A 16,957-nucleotide genomic window follows, 5' to 3' on the forward strand; every position below is an offset into this window, starting at 1 on the left:
AGGAATATTTGAAAAAAAGTTGTATACACACTGCACATTTTCGGGAGAGCATTGGTGGCTGGATAGACAGGTCTCACTGCCTGTGTCGACTTAGATCCCCACCTAGCTTAGAATCCTGACTCACCATCGCCATCTACATTGTAGATATTTTCATTTAGACGGATGACGCTGAAAATCATTTCCCCATCTTTAACAGTGATTAGTCATTGACTAAATAGATTCTCCAGCTGGGGAATTTTCTGTGCAAGGCTAGATTCCTGCCCCTTGCCCACTTGCCTGAAGATGTAGGTTTAATCGTAGCTATAAAAACTAGATTTGGGGACCAAACAACAAAAAGTTACATTTCATTAAAACAGTTTCCAGAACTGCCTACTTTTTTTGAAAAGGAACCACTGTACTCGTACAGCAGTTGCCAGAATACAGCCTCCAACCAACCAGTTTTCAGTAAGGCTGCTAATCCAGAAGCTCTGTGTAAGATGCAGGGCTCCCTGAATGCTGGTACAAGCAGTTTTATGAGGACTTTGCCCAGACAGAATAATATAAGTGGGGGACTGAGTGTTAAAGGAAAACAAGTCGGTTGACACCATGGTGTCAGACTCTGCCTTGAGCTCTCGTTCCTTCAAAACTGTCTGTGGAAACATCTTTATCCTGGAGCGGATGTGAAGGGGAATGTGATCTGCGGGAACACATGGGTGACGCTGAACCTGAGGGGACATCTCTGAACCTTCAGAATACCCAGGGAGGTGGTTGAGCTACTGTGCCTGGAAGTATTTAAAAGATGGGTAGATTAAGTGCTTAAGGTTATGATTTAGTAGTGGACAGGTACGATTGGGCTTAATGATCTCAAAAGTCTTTTCCAACCTGGTGATTCTACAGTTTGCCCCCTGTATCAAGAAAGGGATAGAATGTGAAGAGCTGTCTTTGAAGAGTAACCACGAACAGGTTGAAAGCTTGTGGGACAGAATAAAAGACCGAATAGCCAAGAAGAACCTTGTGGTTGGTGTGTACTAGAGGTCACCCTATCGAGGAGAGCTGACTGATGAAGCCTTCTTCCTCCAGGAACAGGAGGCTTTGTGCTCGCAAGCTCTCATCCTGCTCGGGGACTTCAAACACCCTGACATATACTGGAGAAGTAGCACGGCAAGCTGCAGGCAATCCAGGAGTGCATCGAAGATAATTTCTTAGTCCAGCTGAGAGAGATCCCCACCCAAGCGGATGCAATACTAGACCTGATGGTCACTAATGCAAGTGAACTCATCAGTGACATTATGGTCGGTGGCAGCCTGGGCTGCAGTGATCACCCACTGGTGGAGTTCAAGGTCCTGAGGCATATGGGACAGGCGAGGAGAATAGTCAGGACCCTAAATTTCAGGCAAGCAGACTTCCAGCTCTTCAAGGAGCGAGCCAGTAGGAGTCCCTGGGACATGCTCCTCGGGGACAACGGAGCAGAGCAGAACCGGCAAACACGCAACACCACTTTCCAGGGCGCCCAGGAGCTCCGACCCCCCCTCCTCCAGCCCTGCCCGCGGGGGCGGTGCGCGCCGGGGCCGCCTCCGCCATTGGGCAGCGCCTGCCGGGGGGGCCGGGCCGCGGGGCCGCTTTGAAGCGCGGGTGCGGGCGCGGCGCTGGGGGCGCGGGGCGCGGCGCATGGAGGGTCGGCGCGGCGCGGGGCCGGCGCGGGCGGGCGGCGGGCGCTGAGGCGGCGCGGAGCCATGCGGGGGGCGGCGGCGCTGCTGTGCCTGCTGGCCGCCGCCTGGGCGGGTCACCGAGCGCCCCTCACCGCCCAGGAGTCCTCGGCCGAGCGCCTCTCCTCCTACGAGATTGTCACGCCCGTGCGAGTGAACGAGTTCGGGGAAGCCTTCCCTCCCGCGCGTCACTTCAGCAGGAGGAGGAGAAGGAGCTTGGAGCCCGCGGCTTCGCGAGCGCATTACCGGCTCAGCGCCTACGGGCAGGTCTTTCGGCTCAACCTGAGCGCCGATGCGGGCTTCGTGGCCGCCCGTTACCGCGTGGAGCACGCGGGGGCCCCGCGGGAGCCGCCCGGCCCCGACCTGCGCCACTGCTTCTACCGCGGGCACGTCAACGCGCAGGAGGCGCACCGGGCGGTCTTCAGCATCTGCGGGGGCTTGGTAAGAGAGCTGGGTCCTTCCAGAGAGCAGCGGAGCTGGGGAAGGGCTGAGGGAAAGGGGAGCGGCTGAGCGCGCTGGGGTTGCTCAGCCCTGAGGAGACTGAGGGGAGACCTTATTGCTCGCTACAACTACCTGAAAGGAGGATGTAGAGAGGAGAGCGCTGGCCTCTTCTCCCCGGTGACAGGGGGCAGGACAAGGGGGAATGGTCTCAAGGGGAGGTTCAGGCTGGCCATCAGAAAAAAAAAATTCTCAGATAGGGTCATGGGACACTGTCAGAGGTTGCCCAGGAGGTGGTTGAGTCCCCATCCCTGGAGGTATTTAAAAGACAGGTAGATGAGGTGCTCAGGGACATGGCTTAGTGGCAGATAGGAATGGTTGGCCTCGATGATCCAAGAAGTCTTTTCCAACCTGGTGGTTCTGTGATTCTCCGTTTGTGTCCTTCTCCTCCCCGGACGAAGTGTAGTGGGATGCCTTGTCGGCGGAGCTGAGCTGGAAGTTCTTGGGTGTCGCTCCAAGTAGTGGGTCATGAAATGTCTTGGCATTGGCAGTTTGTAGTGGTGATGATACTTTTATTGGTGGGATGGACAAATGCTGCTTTCAAAGGATCTATTGCTGGCCTGTAATAGAATTGGTTGATGTAACTCCTGACGTCAGGAGTTTTTTCTTCATGATGTAACCCTTGATGTCAGGAACGTCATGAAATGTCAACTTAAATTCACAGTAATATTTACAACATATTTTTTACAGTGTGCACATTATCGATATTTATCTTCATCAATTCAGTGAACAGTGATGGGGTAAAGCACCAGGTCGGAGCCATCTTATTTCTTGACACAAAACTGTAAAATTAGCAACACGGAACAAGTGTTTTGATAGACAGTTGCGTGACACTGTTTCTTCATTACCACTTTGGAAAACAGAAGGAATGCTATCAAGAGATAAGCAAAGAATGTATATCATTCATTAGAGTTTTTACTTGCTTGCTCAATTTAGTTCTTAAGAAGCATTTCATAGACACACTGAACCCACTGAAGTTAATAGGAGGCTTCCCATTCCCTTTTAACAGGAACAGGACTAGAAAGCATTGCTGCGCAGCTATTAGAACATGACACACTCCTACAACATCACTGAAAGCAGAGGCAGGAAAATATCAACACTAGTTCTTATCTCATCATCTCAAGTACTATTATTCCTCACTTATATATTCCATCAGGAGGAAAAAACATGCCTGTAAAAAAACACACTAAGCTATTGTTTTGATAAAATTATGCCATTAGTTGTTATCAGTTACATGTTTGTAGCTTTTGTAGTTACTGCATGGTTATAAGTGAGGAATGATAACTGTCTATCAAAATGCTTGTTCTGTGTTGCTATTTGTACAGTTTTGTGTCAAGGAATAAGATGACTCACACCTAGCACTTTACCCCATCACTGTTGATTGAATTGCTGAGGATAAATATCAGTAACATGCACCCTGTAAAAATATGTTGTAAATATTGCTGTGAATTTAAGTTGATATAACATGTTTTTTTCAGTCACTCAGGAAACGAAAGTGCAAGACTTTAATTTTTGGGAATTGAAAAGATCCGGTAGTATTGTAGTCTCTTTCTAGTAGCCTACAGAAAATGGAGTGGAGTTGGATGGATGCATGCAGGAGGGTGTAATGCATATTAAAAGAAGGTGATGTACATGATGGAAAAAAGGATCAGAAATAATTGGCACTTGAGAAAGACACTTCTGTCTAGTGATTGTTCTTGGATATGTGGATGTATGCTACCTTGTCTTTGGGTTGAGGTCTGTGGGCTTGGGATAGTCCTTGGAAATTACTGGAGAATCTAGTGTTTGAAAGCAGTAATTTTGTGTTTATCAAAGTTTTGCCATTTTTGCCTTAGAGCGACCTTCCAGTAACTGAAGGGGGCCTACAAGAAAGCTGGGGAGGGACTTTATACAAAGGTCTGGGGCTAGGGGCAATGGGTATAAACTGGAGAGGGGCAGATTTAGACTAGACATAAGGAGAAATTTCTTCACGATGAGAGTGGTGAGGCACTGGCACAGGTTGCCCAGGGCTGGAGGTGTTCAAGGCCAGGTTGGATGGGGCCTTGGGCAGCCTGATCCAGTGGGAGGTGTCCTTGCCCATGGCAGAAGGGGTTGGAACTAGATGATCTTTAAGGTCCCTTCCAACCCGAACTATTCTATGATTCTGTGACGTTGAGAATAGTATCATAGTCTATATGGGGTAAATCTAAGAAGCTTTAAAACATTCTTTTTCTCATAACTTTTGTTGCCTATTTTAATTCTGTCCCTGGAAACCATTACTTGCATTACTTTAAGGGACTACGTGCGCTGAAAATAATTTTTGCTGAAAAGCATGCACTCACTTCACTTAAAGGTTGTCTCAACTACCTGTTATTTAGCAATTTCCAAACTCTTCAGCACAAGACCCTCCTCTTCTGCGTAATAATTTGAATGTCTCACTTGTCTCTCTCTTTGCTTTGCTGGTTCATTAGCCTGCATCATGAATCCAGAATTCCACTCAGAAATCCTTGAGTGCCTTTAAACTCAGCCTTTGCCTCTTCCAGATGAGCCTTGTGAACTTCCACAGCAGCTTCCATTTGGATTTCATGTCCTCAGCTGTTTCCTGGCTGACACAGTGCCTAGTCTGAGCCACCAGCAAAAACCTTGTTGTCTGGGAATTTGTGGGTCCTTCCGGAGACCTTCTGTCATTGCTCATTTTACGTTTTGCCCCAGTAGACACAGCCCTGCAGAGAGTATGTAACATATCCATTGTGGCTACTTTCCCCTCACTAAAGAAGCTGGTGAGGTTGTCGGAAGGTGAAGCAGATCCTTCCATGGGTGCTGGTGCATGTTTTGTGGGAAATGCCTATTGTTCACAGGGGGGCGAAAAGGTGGTCATAGCCAACTGGTTGCCTGTATCTGCACAGAGTATCCTCCAGCCTTCTGCCTGTGTTCTTCCTCATTCTCATCGATCTAAAGTGTTCACACTCTTCATGTGACTGTGAGGGGAGACAGGTCTTTTTGCATGCAAGAGAAGAATGACTGTGAAAGGAGGGAGATAGAGGCCAGGTGGAATTTTCCTATGAGATCTTTTCCTCCCTGAATGCATTCTCTACTCCCTGTTGGGGCTACCCTCAAAAGTTAATAAGAAGATATTTGTTCTCAAGGTTTTTAAATTGTATAGTTTTGTGCATTCAACAAATGTACATGCAAAAATAAGCTAGTCAGTTATTGCTGTTTTATTGAACAGTACCAGACTTAATAAATGAATGCAATATTTAAGTGGGACTGCTGCCGAGGTAAGATACTGTTTATTGTGAGACACTAGAAACTAGACTAGTGATTCGGTAGCCCTGTATTGTATTTATTTTAAACAAAATCTCTCTTCTTTGTATGATCTCCAGTGCTGAACTTGATCTTTGTGTATGGAAATTGAAATAGAAGAGATTACTTGGAACAATTAGCTGTAATTTTATCGTCCAGCTTTGGATGTATAAGGCAGTTGCTGTAGACCAGTGCTCTGAAAGCTAGGGAGGAAAAAAGGACATTGATTTAGATAGAAAGGTGCAGGAAATTTAGCAGTGGAGTTTTAAAAATTGCTCTGAAGTTGTGCCTGAGTGATCTGAAGTTAAATCGGGTACTTGAGTTCACTTTATCCTATAGGCATCTGTCCTCAAGCTCTGCTCTGCCTCCATTCACAGCTTCACTCCTGCTCACTAAGTTCCTTCTTTTCTTTTTTTGCATTCTCAGGTTGTGTGTGCTGCCCCTCAAGCTTTGCTTTCTCTTTTCACCCTCAGTTAAGCCTTTTTCTGAGTGTGCCAAGAGCATGTACAAACCAGAGTATCCGTGAAGCATTGCTTAATGGCTCCTGACACCCTGTATGCAGTTTTGTTGTGTTACATTTCAGAACATGCCCTGGGTTCAGGGATGCAAATGGCAAAGGGAGGTTAGAAGGTCAGCGGGGAGTCTGTAGTAATTGCAAGGAGGGAGTGTGTAATTAGGGAAGTTTGGGATGCCATCAAAGGCAGAAGGTCATTTGGAGTGATAGCCTGGGTGCCTAGTTGAACATCTGATCACATACAGGGATATTGCTTGCATCTTTAGAGTAATTTTTGAAATTTCACCCTTCATTTCACTTTACTTCCTTAAGTTCTGCTTTTTTTTTCCTACTGCATTGGTCAATTATAGCTTTCTACAAACATAGGAAACAAGATCTGCTGAAGATGTCCCTGGATATGTGTAAGCTAAAGCGACCTCTCAAACATTATCCAGACAGCAAAACCAAGAAAGTGGAAAAAAAAATAAATAAAAAAATAATCATTTAACTTTCAGGAACATGTGCCTTAGAAGTTTATTAGCAAATCCCGGTGAATAGTGTCACCATTTATAACTCGAATGAGCCTTCAGTTCCTAGCAGACCCCTGTCTGAAGAAAGAAGCTTTATTTATATTTGTTTTACTCCTCAATGAATGCTATAAAACCAGGTTGTTTAGTCCCTTGAGGAGCCTGGTATTCTTTTGTGACGGTCAGGAATGTGTTGAGTGATGCTGAGGATTGTTAAAATCAGTTTTTGTGAGCTGGGAGAATGCCTAAGTGCCAGAGGTGGTTTATGTGATCTACTGTGAGAGAGGCAAAGATAAGAAAGGAAGAAATGCTGATCTTTTTGAGTCTGCAGTCTCTGCTTTATGGAGCGATTTCACAGGCTTACTGATGGGCAAAAGTTAGGAGTAGGAAAGTACATATGAATCATTGAATGGAACCACTAGCTATCAGCTCTCGGCAGTCTGGGAAGGTAAAACTGCCTTGTTCTGATGTGGCTTCTGGAGTGTAACAAGGTCTGCGTGACAAATTCCTTCCTTGGGAGCTCTAGGAAGCCCCTTGGTAACTCTCCTTTATTGCATGTCAAGCTTACTTTTGTCTGGAGAATGGCAAGAATATGAACCTAAGTGTGGATCTTCGAAATTGCCACAGTACAAGAGTCTGTGTTTATTTTTTTTTTTTTACTAATATGGGTCAGCAGATCACCTTTCTTAGAGAATTTTGAAAACAATTCTGTCTACTTTTAAAGAGAGTGCAGTGGTTCCTTCTCAGGAAAAAAAACAGGCGATCCTGGAATTTATTTTAATGAAATATAATTTTCAATTGTTTGGTTTAATACCAAACCAAAAAAACCCACAAATAAATCCATACCCCCTCTCCCCACTTGCTAGAAGCTAATGCCAGCATAGCCAGAATCTAGTTTCTTGTGGTGATCTAGCGCACGTGACAGACTCTAGATACTTGCTCCTTAGTTTTGTGTTGCTTAGTGCTAATAATTTCAATTATTTGCTTCCATTACTGCTCTTTGCATTTGTTCTGTCTCACCAGCACAAAATGGTTTCAAGTGCAAGGACTGACTCTGCGAGTAAAAGGTAACATGTTGGGGTTTTTTGACTATTGTGTTTTGTGCTAGGCATCGGGAATTAGACCGATGAAAAGTTCTAGATACAGAATTTTGTACTTGATTGCTTAATTTGTTTTTTTCATTTGATTTTTTTCTTTGCTGCTTTCTTCTCTGATTATTTATTCTTTTGCTCTTGACTAATATGACATAAAATTTTTATCTGATTTACTTTGGTGTGTTTTCTTATTAGCTTTTCCTCAATATACATTCTCAGAATCGGGGCCAATTTTTAAGTATCTCCACTTCTGTGATACTTGATCTTGCATTTTTCAACAATAGTCTATGTTAATGACTGCAGTTGCCTGAAATCTTCCTAGTCTTGCTGTGTTGGTCACAGGATGAATGACATGTATCTCTTAATATTGCTATCTCATGTCTTTTTAGCTTTGTAGGTGTCTTTTTCACATATATCTGGTAGTGGACTGTAACACTTGAATTTATTTGAATATGATCCTGTATCCCAGAGTCAATTTTTGCCTGCTTGCACTATTCATTGCACAGTTTGTTATAAAATAGTAAGACAGTGTAGGTCCCCCCTGCATATGCTACAAAAAAACCTCAAACATGCCTGATACGTTATCCCTATCTCTACTTTTCCTGAAAATATCTCCACAGACGCTATGCTTTTACACAGGGAACAGCAAAGATTGATGAATACAGGTGGTTATGGCAATTGTAAGCTGGGAAAATACATCGGGCTGAAAATTGTGTAGCTGAGGGCTGTCACAGAAAATATCTGTCGGAAGCAGTAGGGTCTGAGTACAGATCTACTTTTCACCAGCAGTTCTGCATGAATTGTCCTTAATGTGGGCACGTTGACTTCTGTTTAACATTTTATGCCAAGGGTGCTCAGCCATCACCGGCCAACTTCTTGCTCACATCCTGTGTCTGGTAGCCGCCTTCTTGGCAGCTGTTTGAGCACATGCTGTTTGCCAGATAAATTGCCCTGATGGCTGCAGCCTCTTCTTAACTACAGCCTTTATAGGAGATCCACAATATCTCTTTCATCATTTTGGGTTTATGTGACACGGGTGAACTTGCTGGAAAGCTGTGGGCAGCCCCAGGAGGTAAAATTATGTACACATATATATGTGTATGTATATACATGCATATATTCATTAAACTTCTAGGAAGTATGCAGAACATACTGTTCATGAATGCAAGTGATTGAGACGTCAGAGGAGGAGAGAGTATAACATATGGCCCTTTGCTATCACTAGATGAACTAAATTACTGAAATGGTGTGCAAAACAGCTCTCTTTTTTGGTCTTAAATAAATGCTTCCAGCCCTAGGTGGCAGTCAGCAGTTGTGGATCCTGGGAAACTTTGTGCTTTTGGGGAGTAGATAGGCTTCCCACATGAGATGATGTATCTGCACTAGTCTCAGTTGCCATTCTGTTTCAGGTGTACTCTTGTGTAGAAAATGGCAAGGTCGTGGTAGCAAATTCAGACACTGATAACAGGCTGTACCTTGTGGGAATAGTCATATTGGCGAAAGTACTCAAAGTAACTTACTTTGTGGTTGACTAAAACAGGTGAAAATCTAGCCATACCTTGCATATACTTGAGTGATAACTGCCTGATGGCATGTATGAGGTTGAAAAGACTTTTTTGAGCTGTTCATCTTCCAGTGAAAGAAGAAAGTGGTTCTGCATGTACTTAAAAACATCAAAGCTAGGAAGTTCTCCTTATACAGAGATAAGTTGCAAATGTACATTTGCTTGACATTTACCGAGACAGACAAGATTATATGATGGAGTTTCTTCTGGTATAGATCCCCTTAGATCTGTGTTCTATACTTAGCTTGATGATTACTTATACGTTAAAACCAAACCCCCTAAAAGCTAAACATCAAAAGCCAACCCTAGAAAAAACCCCAACCAACCAAAAAACCCCCTCTTTATGTATACTTACAATGCATTTCACTAGTTTCAACAGATATAGCTGAATAGCTACTTTTTGGTAATGAAATCTCCGTATATAAATCTATGACAAAAAATGTTAGGTGTAATTTTTATCTGACTTGTCTAGCTTTCTCACTGTGAATTGTGTATAAAGGTAAAAATAAATTGCCTCTCTCTTCCTTCCACTCCAATGAATCTTGCTAATTGCCATGATCCCTCCTCTTTCCAGCTGTCTTTTGAGACTGTTATTAGTCTCTCTGTTACAGTCTTTCAAGTTCTCTGCTATTAGTTGTTAGAAATTGTATTTAGAAACTCCCAGAATACACAGTGGAGCTTATGGGAAAGCTGTAGAGGGGCTCTTTATCAGGAAGGGCAGTGACAGAATGAGGAGTAACGGTTTTAAGCTGAAAAAAAGTGTGATTTAGATTAGATATTAGGAAGAAATTTTTTTTACCGTTAGGGTAATGTGGCACTGGAACAGGTTGTGCAGAGAAGTTGTGGAAGCTCCATCCCTGGAGATGTTCAGTGGCCAGGTTGGATGAGGCTTTGAGCACCTTCGTCTAGTGGGAGATGTCCCTGCCCGTAGCAGAGGGGTTGGAACCAGGTGATCTTTAAGGTCCTTTCCAACACAAACCATTCTATGATTCTATAGCATTTTTACCAGGGTTGAGCCAGATTTACTTGCCAAAACCAGCCTTACAAAGTGATGTTCAGGGTATCTAAGAGCCAGGATTACACTTCCTGCAAGGATGTTCTTTCCCCTATGCGTTATGGAAAATGGGAATACCTTGTGTATGTCTGTTCCTTGGTGAAAGTAAATTGGCAGAGAGGGCACTAGATCCAGCGCTACAGTTACCAGCACAGTTAGATCAAATGCCATCTAAACATACAAATAGGTAAGATCCCTTTAGGAGTTTATATGGAACTTAAATTCCAATCTCGAATATTGTAGTTTTATTTAACAAAGTATTAAATGGCTCTCCATACTGGGACGGTTCTGGGCACAGGTAGGTGCCTCTTGAGTTCTGTTAAAGATGTGATTAAATGTGCTGAAGGTGTGATTGTATCTGCTCATGAAATCTTAACATCACAGAATTTGTAAGAAGATCTAGGTAGATTGTAGTTAAACTTAGGACGAAAGATTATTTCCCCTATAATAAGTTTTTAGCATTTTAGTCTATTTCTTTCTAAGAAGTTCAAAACCAATGTTGTTTTAGTCACTTCAAACAGGTGTTCCACCAGGTAACACTTATGCATTGCTAGATATTTCTTACTTGTTGCTTAGCTACTGTATTATTTATTATTTTATTACTACTTTCTTATTTCTGTAATATTAGCTCTAGTTTAATTAAAACATTAGTTTGCATCCACTACCTTTTACTGTATTTCTAGCTGGATTATTGTCCAGTAGAAATATTTTTCCCAGATGTTGGCAGTATACCACGATCAGATAACCTCTAATACTTTTTTCTTTGGTGAACTAATTATGCTATGCATAAGTCTTTTATTAGAAAAAATAACAGTGGAGCAGGAAGAAAAGGGTGAAGGGCTTCTCACCTGATTCAGAAGAGCTTTCAATCGACTCAAGAGGGAAGGAGAGGAGAAGGGAAGAGAGTAATACAAAAGGAAGGGATTTTGTAATTTACTTTGACCATGAAAGTACTCTTGCTGGTTTCTTGCTGGAAATTACTTGCAGTTTTTTGAGTTTGTGTTAAGAAGTCATATAATGATGGCATAAAATTACTTGAATACATTAGAGGAGCTTACCTGGGAGGGAGCCTGCTGGTTTAGAATCCCATTTTCCAGGCTTCAGTTGTTGTTTTAGCATTTTTCTGAAACTTTTCCAATTTTGCTGTTGGACATATTAAGATTGATTCCACATTTCTGAAACCTGCTTTATATCCTTATGTTTTCCATGTGTTCTATGAGGTTGCCATGATACACAAGGATGTAATTTGTACATGGGCATGGTGCATACTTTAACCATAAATTCTGCAATATTTATTTCTGCTGCTCTTGGAATAGGGCAAATACATTGATTAAGACTCTACAGTTTTAAGCTACTTTAAATCACTAAGACATACCATATATAGCGAGTAGCTGTGTTGATCCATTGAACCTTGATTTAATATAAAATGTCTAACTCATCCAAAGTATTTTAAGTCCAAGAAATAAATTTCCTTTCTCATGTGGGTTTTCTCATAAATTTCTTCAAATCAATGCCTATGCATAGTCCTGGGTTGCACTTGCTCTTTGGGCCACTTATTTATGATGTGCAAGAGACTGTTTTCAATTTTGTAGTCCAGTTCCACTGAAGAGATCTCTTAAATGTACTTTTACCTCTTTATCTGAGAACAGAAATAGAATCTTTCAGGCGATTTCTTGTTACATGATTTGAGAGGCATCTGTATATGATAAGTAAATCCAGTTCATTTCTGATTTCATTTCCTGCAAATGCTTAGGCTCCTGTTTTAGCAACCTCCCTCTGTATATCTAAGTGACTTTGGTTTATTTCGTTTTTCCAAAAGTATTTTTCATTTGGATCTCTCAGACCCTTTCCTTGCGTGCCTAACTCACAGCAATAGCTCTGTTTATATCAGCAGTCTGTCACCTTAACCTGTATCACTTTCATGAATGAAAACCTGTAAAACACACAGTGTAGCTGGTGATTGAGGTTTTTGTACACACATGTATTTGGAAAACGACGACATAACCACGTGTAGCAATGAAAATCCAGCTTTAGTCTTCATAGAAAATTTAAAGGATTGGAACTGATGGCTTCAAGCTCAATGTCTGCTTAGGTTTTAAATGACAAGGAGTATACACCCTTCTTAAGACAGAGCACTGTTTTTTGTCTCTAGAAGCTGAGCACAGTTACTGCTACTTCTGAGTATTTTTTTAAAAGAGAATTGCCTGCCTTTTCCCTCCCTCCTTAAATGACTTCAGTGTGTCTTTCAGCACAGGATTCTGGATTTCAGTTAAAATACACGTATCTGTTTTTACTGAGGTACTTAGACTATAGAGTAATGAAAGTTGAGCCAGAAATGTTGCCAGGCATTTTATATTGTATTCATTGTTAGCCTCAGCTTGGTGTGCAGGTTTCCGACTTGCTTGATGGTCTGGCTTTACAGTAAACTTTTGCTGATATGAAGTTGATTTTTTTCTTTCCCCCAGGAAAAATTGTTCTCCCTTCCAGGTTACCGTTGCTATTTCAGCTGAAAAATCTTGAAAACGCCTTTCTTTGGTGTGAGGCATAGATGTTTAGCAACACAGAGGAGTTGATATACAGTCTGCGTGATTTCCATTGCTAGTGCATAAAAAAAGTGTGGTTAATGGACATCCAGACAAAGAGCAAGACAGGAGTACCACTTTCAAAGTATCAGCAGTCCTAGACTGACTTAGATCAGACGTGGTGCCTCATGTTGACTCCTCCCAATCCTTTGGATAGGGAAATGGTGCATAAATATGGTTGTGAATTCCTAGATAGGATTTTTCCTCTGTAAGCACTTGGTTGTTTAAGTATGGCATCAGAAGTTTGAGTGGAATTTTCGAAGTGATCAAGCTCACTCAAAGACATATGCCTTAGTGATTTTTTTCAATACTTTTTTTTTGTTTGTTTGTGTCTGTGAAATAGTAGAAAAACAAGGAGAAAAACACTTCAATGAAATGTCAGCTTTGAATTCCTGGAACTTGTTTCAAAGAGTTTAAAAAGAATATCAGGTTAGCACTGTTTCTAATCTATTGGCAAAGTGCAATCTTAGAAGAAAAATATTATATAAATGATGTATAGGACAGAAAGCAACAAATTGGCCTAAAATTTGGACAGAGGAAACACTGAATTTCTTGATGGCCTCTGCTTCCATTTGCACAGTTCCCATCCTGTCTTTCTTGATAATATGTATATACTCTTCACTTTTGTGATGTACTTTGTTTCATTAACTCTGTATAGTGATTACCTGTGATACATTGTTTATATGCAAGGTAGTCTGTTAGAAGTTATTCTGTTGGGACAAGTCTCTGAAAGCAAACTTCTCTTTGCTTGACCTTCAAACTTCCATCTGCAGCTTCCACTGAAGTTTCTCTGTCTCACGTGTAAATTTACTTTCATTAATTTCAAAATATTGTCATAAATAGTTATTATTTCAATGAAAACGATTTTCCCATCAGTATTTTTAGTGGAAAATAAATCAATTACTTCTCTTACTTTCAGATGGGCACCTTTAAGACACATGATGGTGAATATTTTTTAGAACCTCTGATGAAAGCGGATGGAGGTGATCATGAAGATGAGCATAACAAACCACATCTTATATACAGGCATGAAGAACTTAAAAAAAAGTATCAGAAATCTCATAAACCTTGTGAAGTTTCAGGTATAGTCATGCTTTAAATTTCACTGTGACTTTTTCAAATATCAGATGTTAAAAAAAGCAAGATTTAATTTTCGTAAATAATATTTGTCTGCAGATTGTTCCATTGGAACCTACACATTTCTTTCATGTGGGCTTGGCAGCCTTGTCTTTTCTGCCAGTGACTAATTCAAATATAGCACAAAATGTGCATTGAAAAAAAAAATCATAATATTGCAAGAACTTCTCTGTGGGTTTACTTTTACAGCTACGTTGTCCCATATGTAAACATTTAAAGAGTAGATTCAAGGGAGTTGTTGTTGCTTACATTTGCAACAGATAATGACATTGCAAGTCTAACAGATAATACAGGACATCTGTCTTTCTTAATAATGGAAGTATCTAATATTACTCACTAATGTAAATTTTTCTCCTTACGAGTTTTTTAACAATTTGTTCATACTACATAATACTTAGTTTTACTTAAAATAAAGGAAAGTGGAGTAGTTTACAAGCATACTGTTGGGATATGTGATGAATTGTGAATATGAAGTTATACTTTCATAGCATCACAATATATAGGTTAATCATTAAGCAGAGTAACTTAGGAGCAAAAATGTATGCAGTGAAAGTGGCCATGAAGGACAAAAAGCTTTATTAATACCATAAAGCAGTGAGTAGAAAGCATCGTGCTTTAGACTAATATGTTTTTTAGTGGAGCAGCACATTTTCAGTAGCTGGCTTTTTTCGTAGTTACGCATGCATCTTTGTAGTTGGAAAATAGCATAATGCAAGAAAGGCACCTGCAGCTACCATCAAAGTACAAAACCTAGACAAAAGAGCAGGATTAGAAAGGATTTATTTGAAATTGTAGGTGTCCACAGACTCATTCTAAACACTAAGATACCATCTGTTTTGGGATATAATGATGTAGAAGCCTTTGAAGATCCTGCCTGAGCAATGAACTTCTTAACCTTTACTATTATACCAGTGCCATTTAAAAAATATTTTCATTGTGTTGGAAACACAGGGTTTTTTTATGCCTTGTGACATAATAAATGCTTTTCTTTTGCTTTTGCTAGAAGCATATGGGCTTCATTTATTTGGCTTCAAAGGAAAAATAAATGAGTAGATATTCACAATAGGAGAAAGTAGCTTATATTTGGTTCAGCGTTGTATTTAGAAAAATCATGGCTAATTAAAATCCTGTGCCTCTCATGAGATTTAAACTTGCATTTATGAATTTTGCACTTCTGGAATGTTTAAGCAAGGCTGAGTGCATAAATATGACTATTTGAAGAAAGGGAAAATAATAAAATTTCAACTGAATTTTCTTAAGGAATATCTGTCTAGAAGCTTGAAAATATAAATTGCAAAAAAAATGGTGCAGCTTGGGTAGCTAGTTTTTTAATTTTGGAAATTTCTTAAAGTATAAATATACTCAGAAATGGTATGTTGAGAATTCTGCTTTTCCAACAAATTGTAATGAAAGGTATTGCTTTCCTTTAGCTCGATTTTAGGAAGCCTGTGCTGACATTGATTGCCGTTGCAGAACAATGTTTGAAAGTTCTTTGTTTGAAAATCAAGCAAGTTTTATTATTCCCGATTCTTCTTTTAAATGATGAATAATATGTACTGAACCAAAGTAGAGGCCTTTCAGTTTGTTTCTTTGGGTTTTTTTTTCTATGCTGTATGTTAGAATTCTATTAATATAAGCAACTTAGTGTGAGGAATAAGTCTCCAAGTATTAAGAATATGGTCATTTTCCCCCTTTTTATTTATTGGAGCAATTACAAATGATGGTGAGCCAGCAACTACTGTCATTTGGGGGGGAGTGAAGTTGCAGAAATGTTCATGCAGAAAACCCTTGTGTTATATTTCTGTCCTTCTAAAGAAAAGATTTGTCTCCTGTAATGCTAGTCTTCCTGGTTATTCATATCCTCTCTTCAAGGAAGTACATAGTAGATCTAGCAATACTTGTGGTCCTGAGAGTTTCTCTTTATCTGGTAAGTGAAACTTGAGAGAGGATATGGAGAGGCATAGCCTTCAGTACATCTTCTCAGTTTGAAATTGGACCATGATAATTGCTTCTAAAATTGTGTAACTGCTCTTTTTCTCACTTTGTATTCATTTCTTCTAAACTAACTCATTGATGAAAATTTAATTGGAAACCCTGATACAAACCTTACTCAAACCAGGACAGGACATCTGCTACATTTCCTCTATCCATAAATCCTATTTCCTTACTACGGGGAAGCTTATCTGATATTGCTATAAGAAGTTTTTGATAAACCTGATAGGTGTTACTCACCTGCTTGTTGATTTCTGGTGTTTATAAACAAGATCAATTTGATTTCTTCTGGTATTGACTTCTTTTTTGGCTGGTTCATAAATTTAGGTCTTCTTTAAACCCTCACTTTAAATATAGATGATGTTTCCCATTTTGCCAGTACTCTGAAATCTCAGACATCTTCTGTGACATAGTAACGATGTTCATATGGGATTGCTTCAGCCAGTTCTCTTCAGTGCATCAAACTCACTCAGTCTGAACACATCTAATATACGTAGCTATTAATGAACAAGTTCCTTTTCAAAGCCAGTCCCCAAATTCTCCCTTCGTTTATTGTTAATGCTGATAGTTTTTGTAATTGTTGTAGCTGTATTTTGTGACTGACTTTTAGACAATTACTCAGGAAACTGTAAGGTGCTTGCTGTTGGCCTGCTGTTTTCTGGCTGTTTTGTGCCCTGACTTTAAAGAGGACAAATTATTGCCCTATCAGAAGGAGCTTAAAGTTCAGATGAGAGCTCTTCCTTTGAAATATGGAATGCGTAGATATAAATCCTCTAAAGCTGAGAGTGACAGAAGTTGGAATCTCTGAATTCTTGACTCAGTGCTATAGTCACTAAGTCATTGAATAAAAGGATTAGGAGACATCCTTTGGCAGCTGCTTTTTAAGAGAAAATACAGCTACCAGAAAAAGAGTGGAGGTTTGTTCTGAGGTGGCTGAAGCCAGTTTAGCTGCTTAAGTTCCGGAGAGTAGTGAGAATTAAGATATGCTTCTCAGTTAAGTATTCTTATGTGGGCTGTTGCTGAGGAGACTCCCTGATTAATGTGTTGAT

General features: G+C 40.5%; 1 protein-coding gene across 10 annotated transcripts in view; it reads left to right on the forward strand.

Annotated features, from left to right (window-relative positions):
- Nucleotides 1–1,711: 1,711 nt before the first annotated feature.
- Nucleotides 1,712–16,957, forward strand: part of ADAMTS20 (ADAM metallopeptidase with thrombospondin type 1 motif 20) — an 87,418-nt gene continuing 72,172 nt past the window's right edge. For all 10 annotated transcript variants that reach the window (XR_008448153.1, XM_054056067.1, XM_054056073.1 and 7 more), the window contains exons 1-2: nt 1,712–2,126; nt 13,699–13,861. Coding sequence is in view for 9 of the 10 variants with exons in the window: in XM_054056067.1 (XP_053912042.1) it covers nt 1,713–2,126; nt 13,699–13,861 (577 nt within the window). In the remaining variant the exon portion in view is untranslated. The remainder of the gene's footprint in view (nt 2,127–13,698; nt 13,862–16,957) is intronic.

Source organism: Cuculus canorus, chromosome 1 (assembly GCF_017976375.1).
Source record: "Cuculus canorus isolate bCucCan1 chromosome 1, bCucCan1.pri, whole genome shotgun sequence".
Classification (NCBI taxonomy): domain Eukaryota; kingdom Metazoa; phylum Chordata; class Aves; order Cuculiformes; family Cuculidae; genus Cuculus; species Cuculus canorus.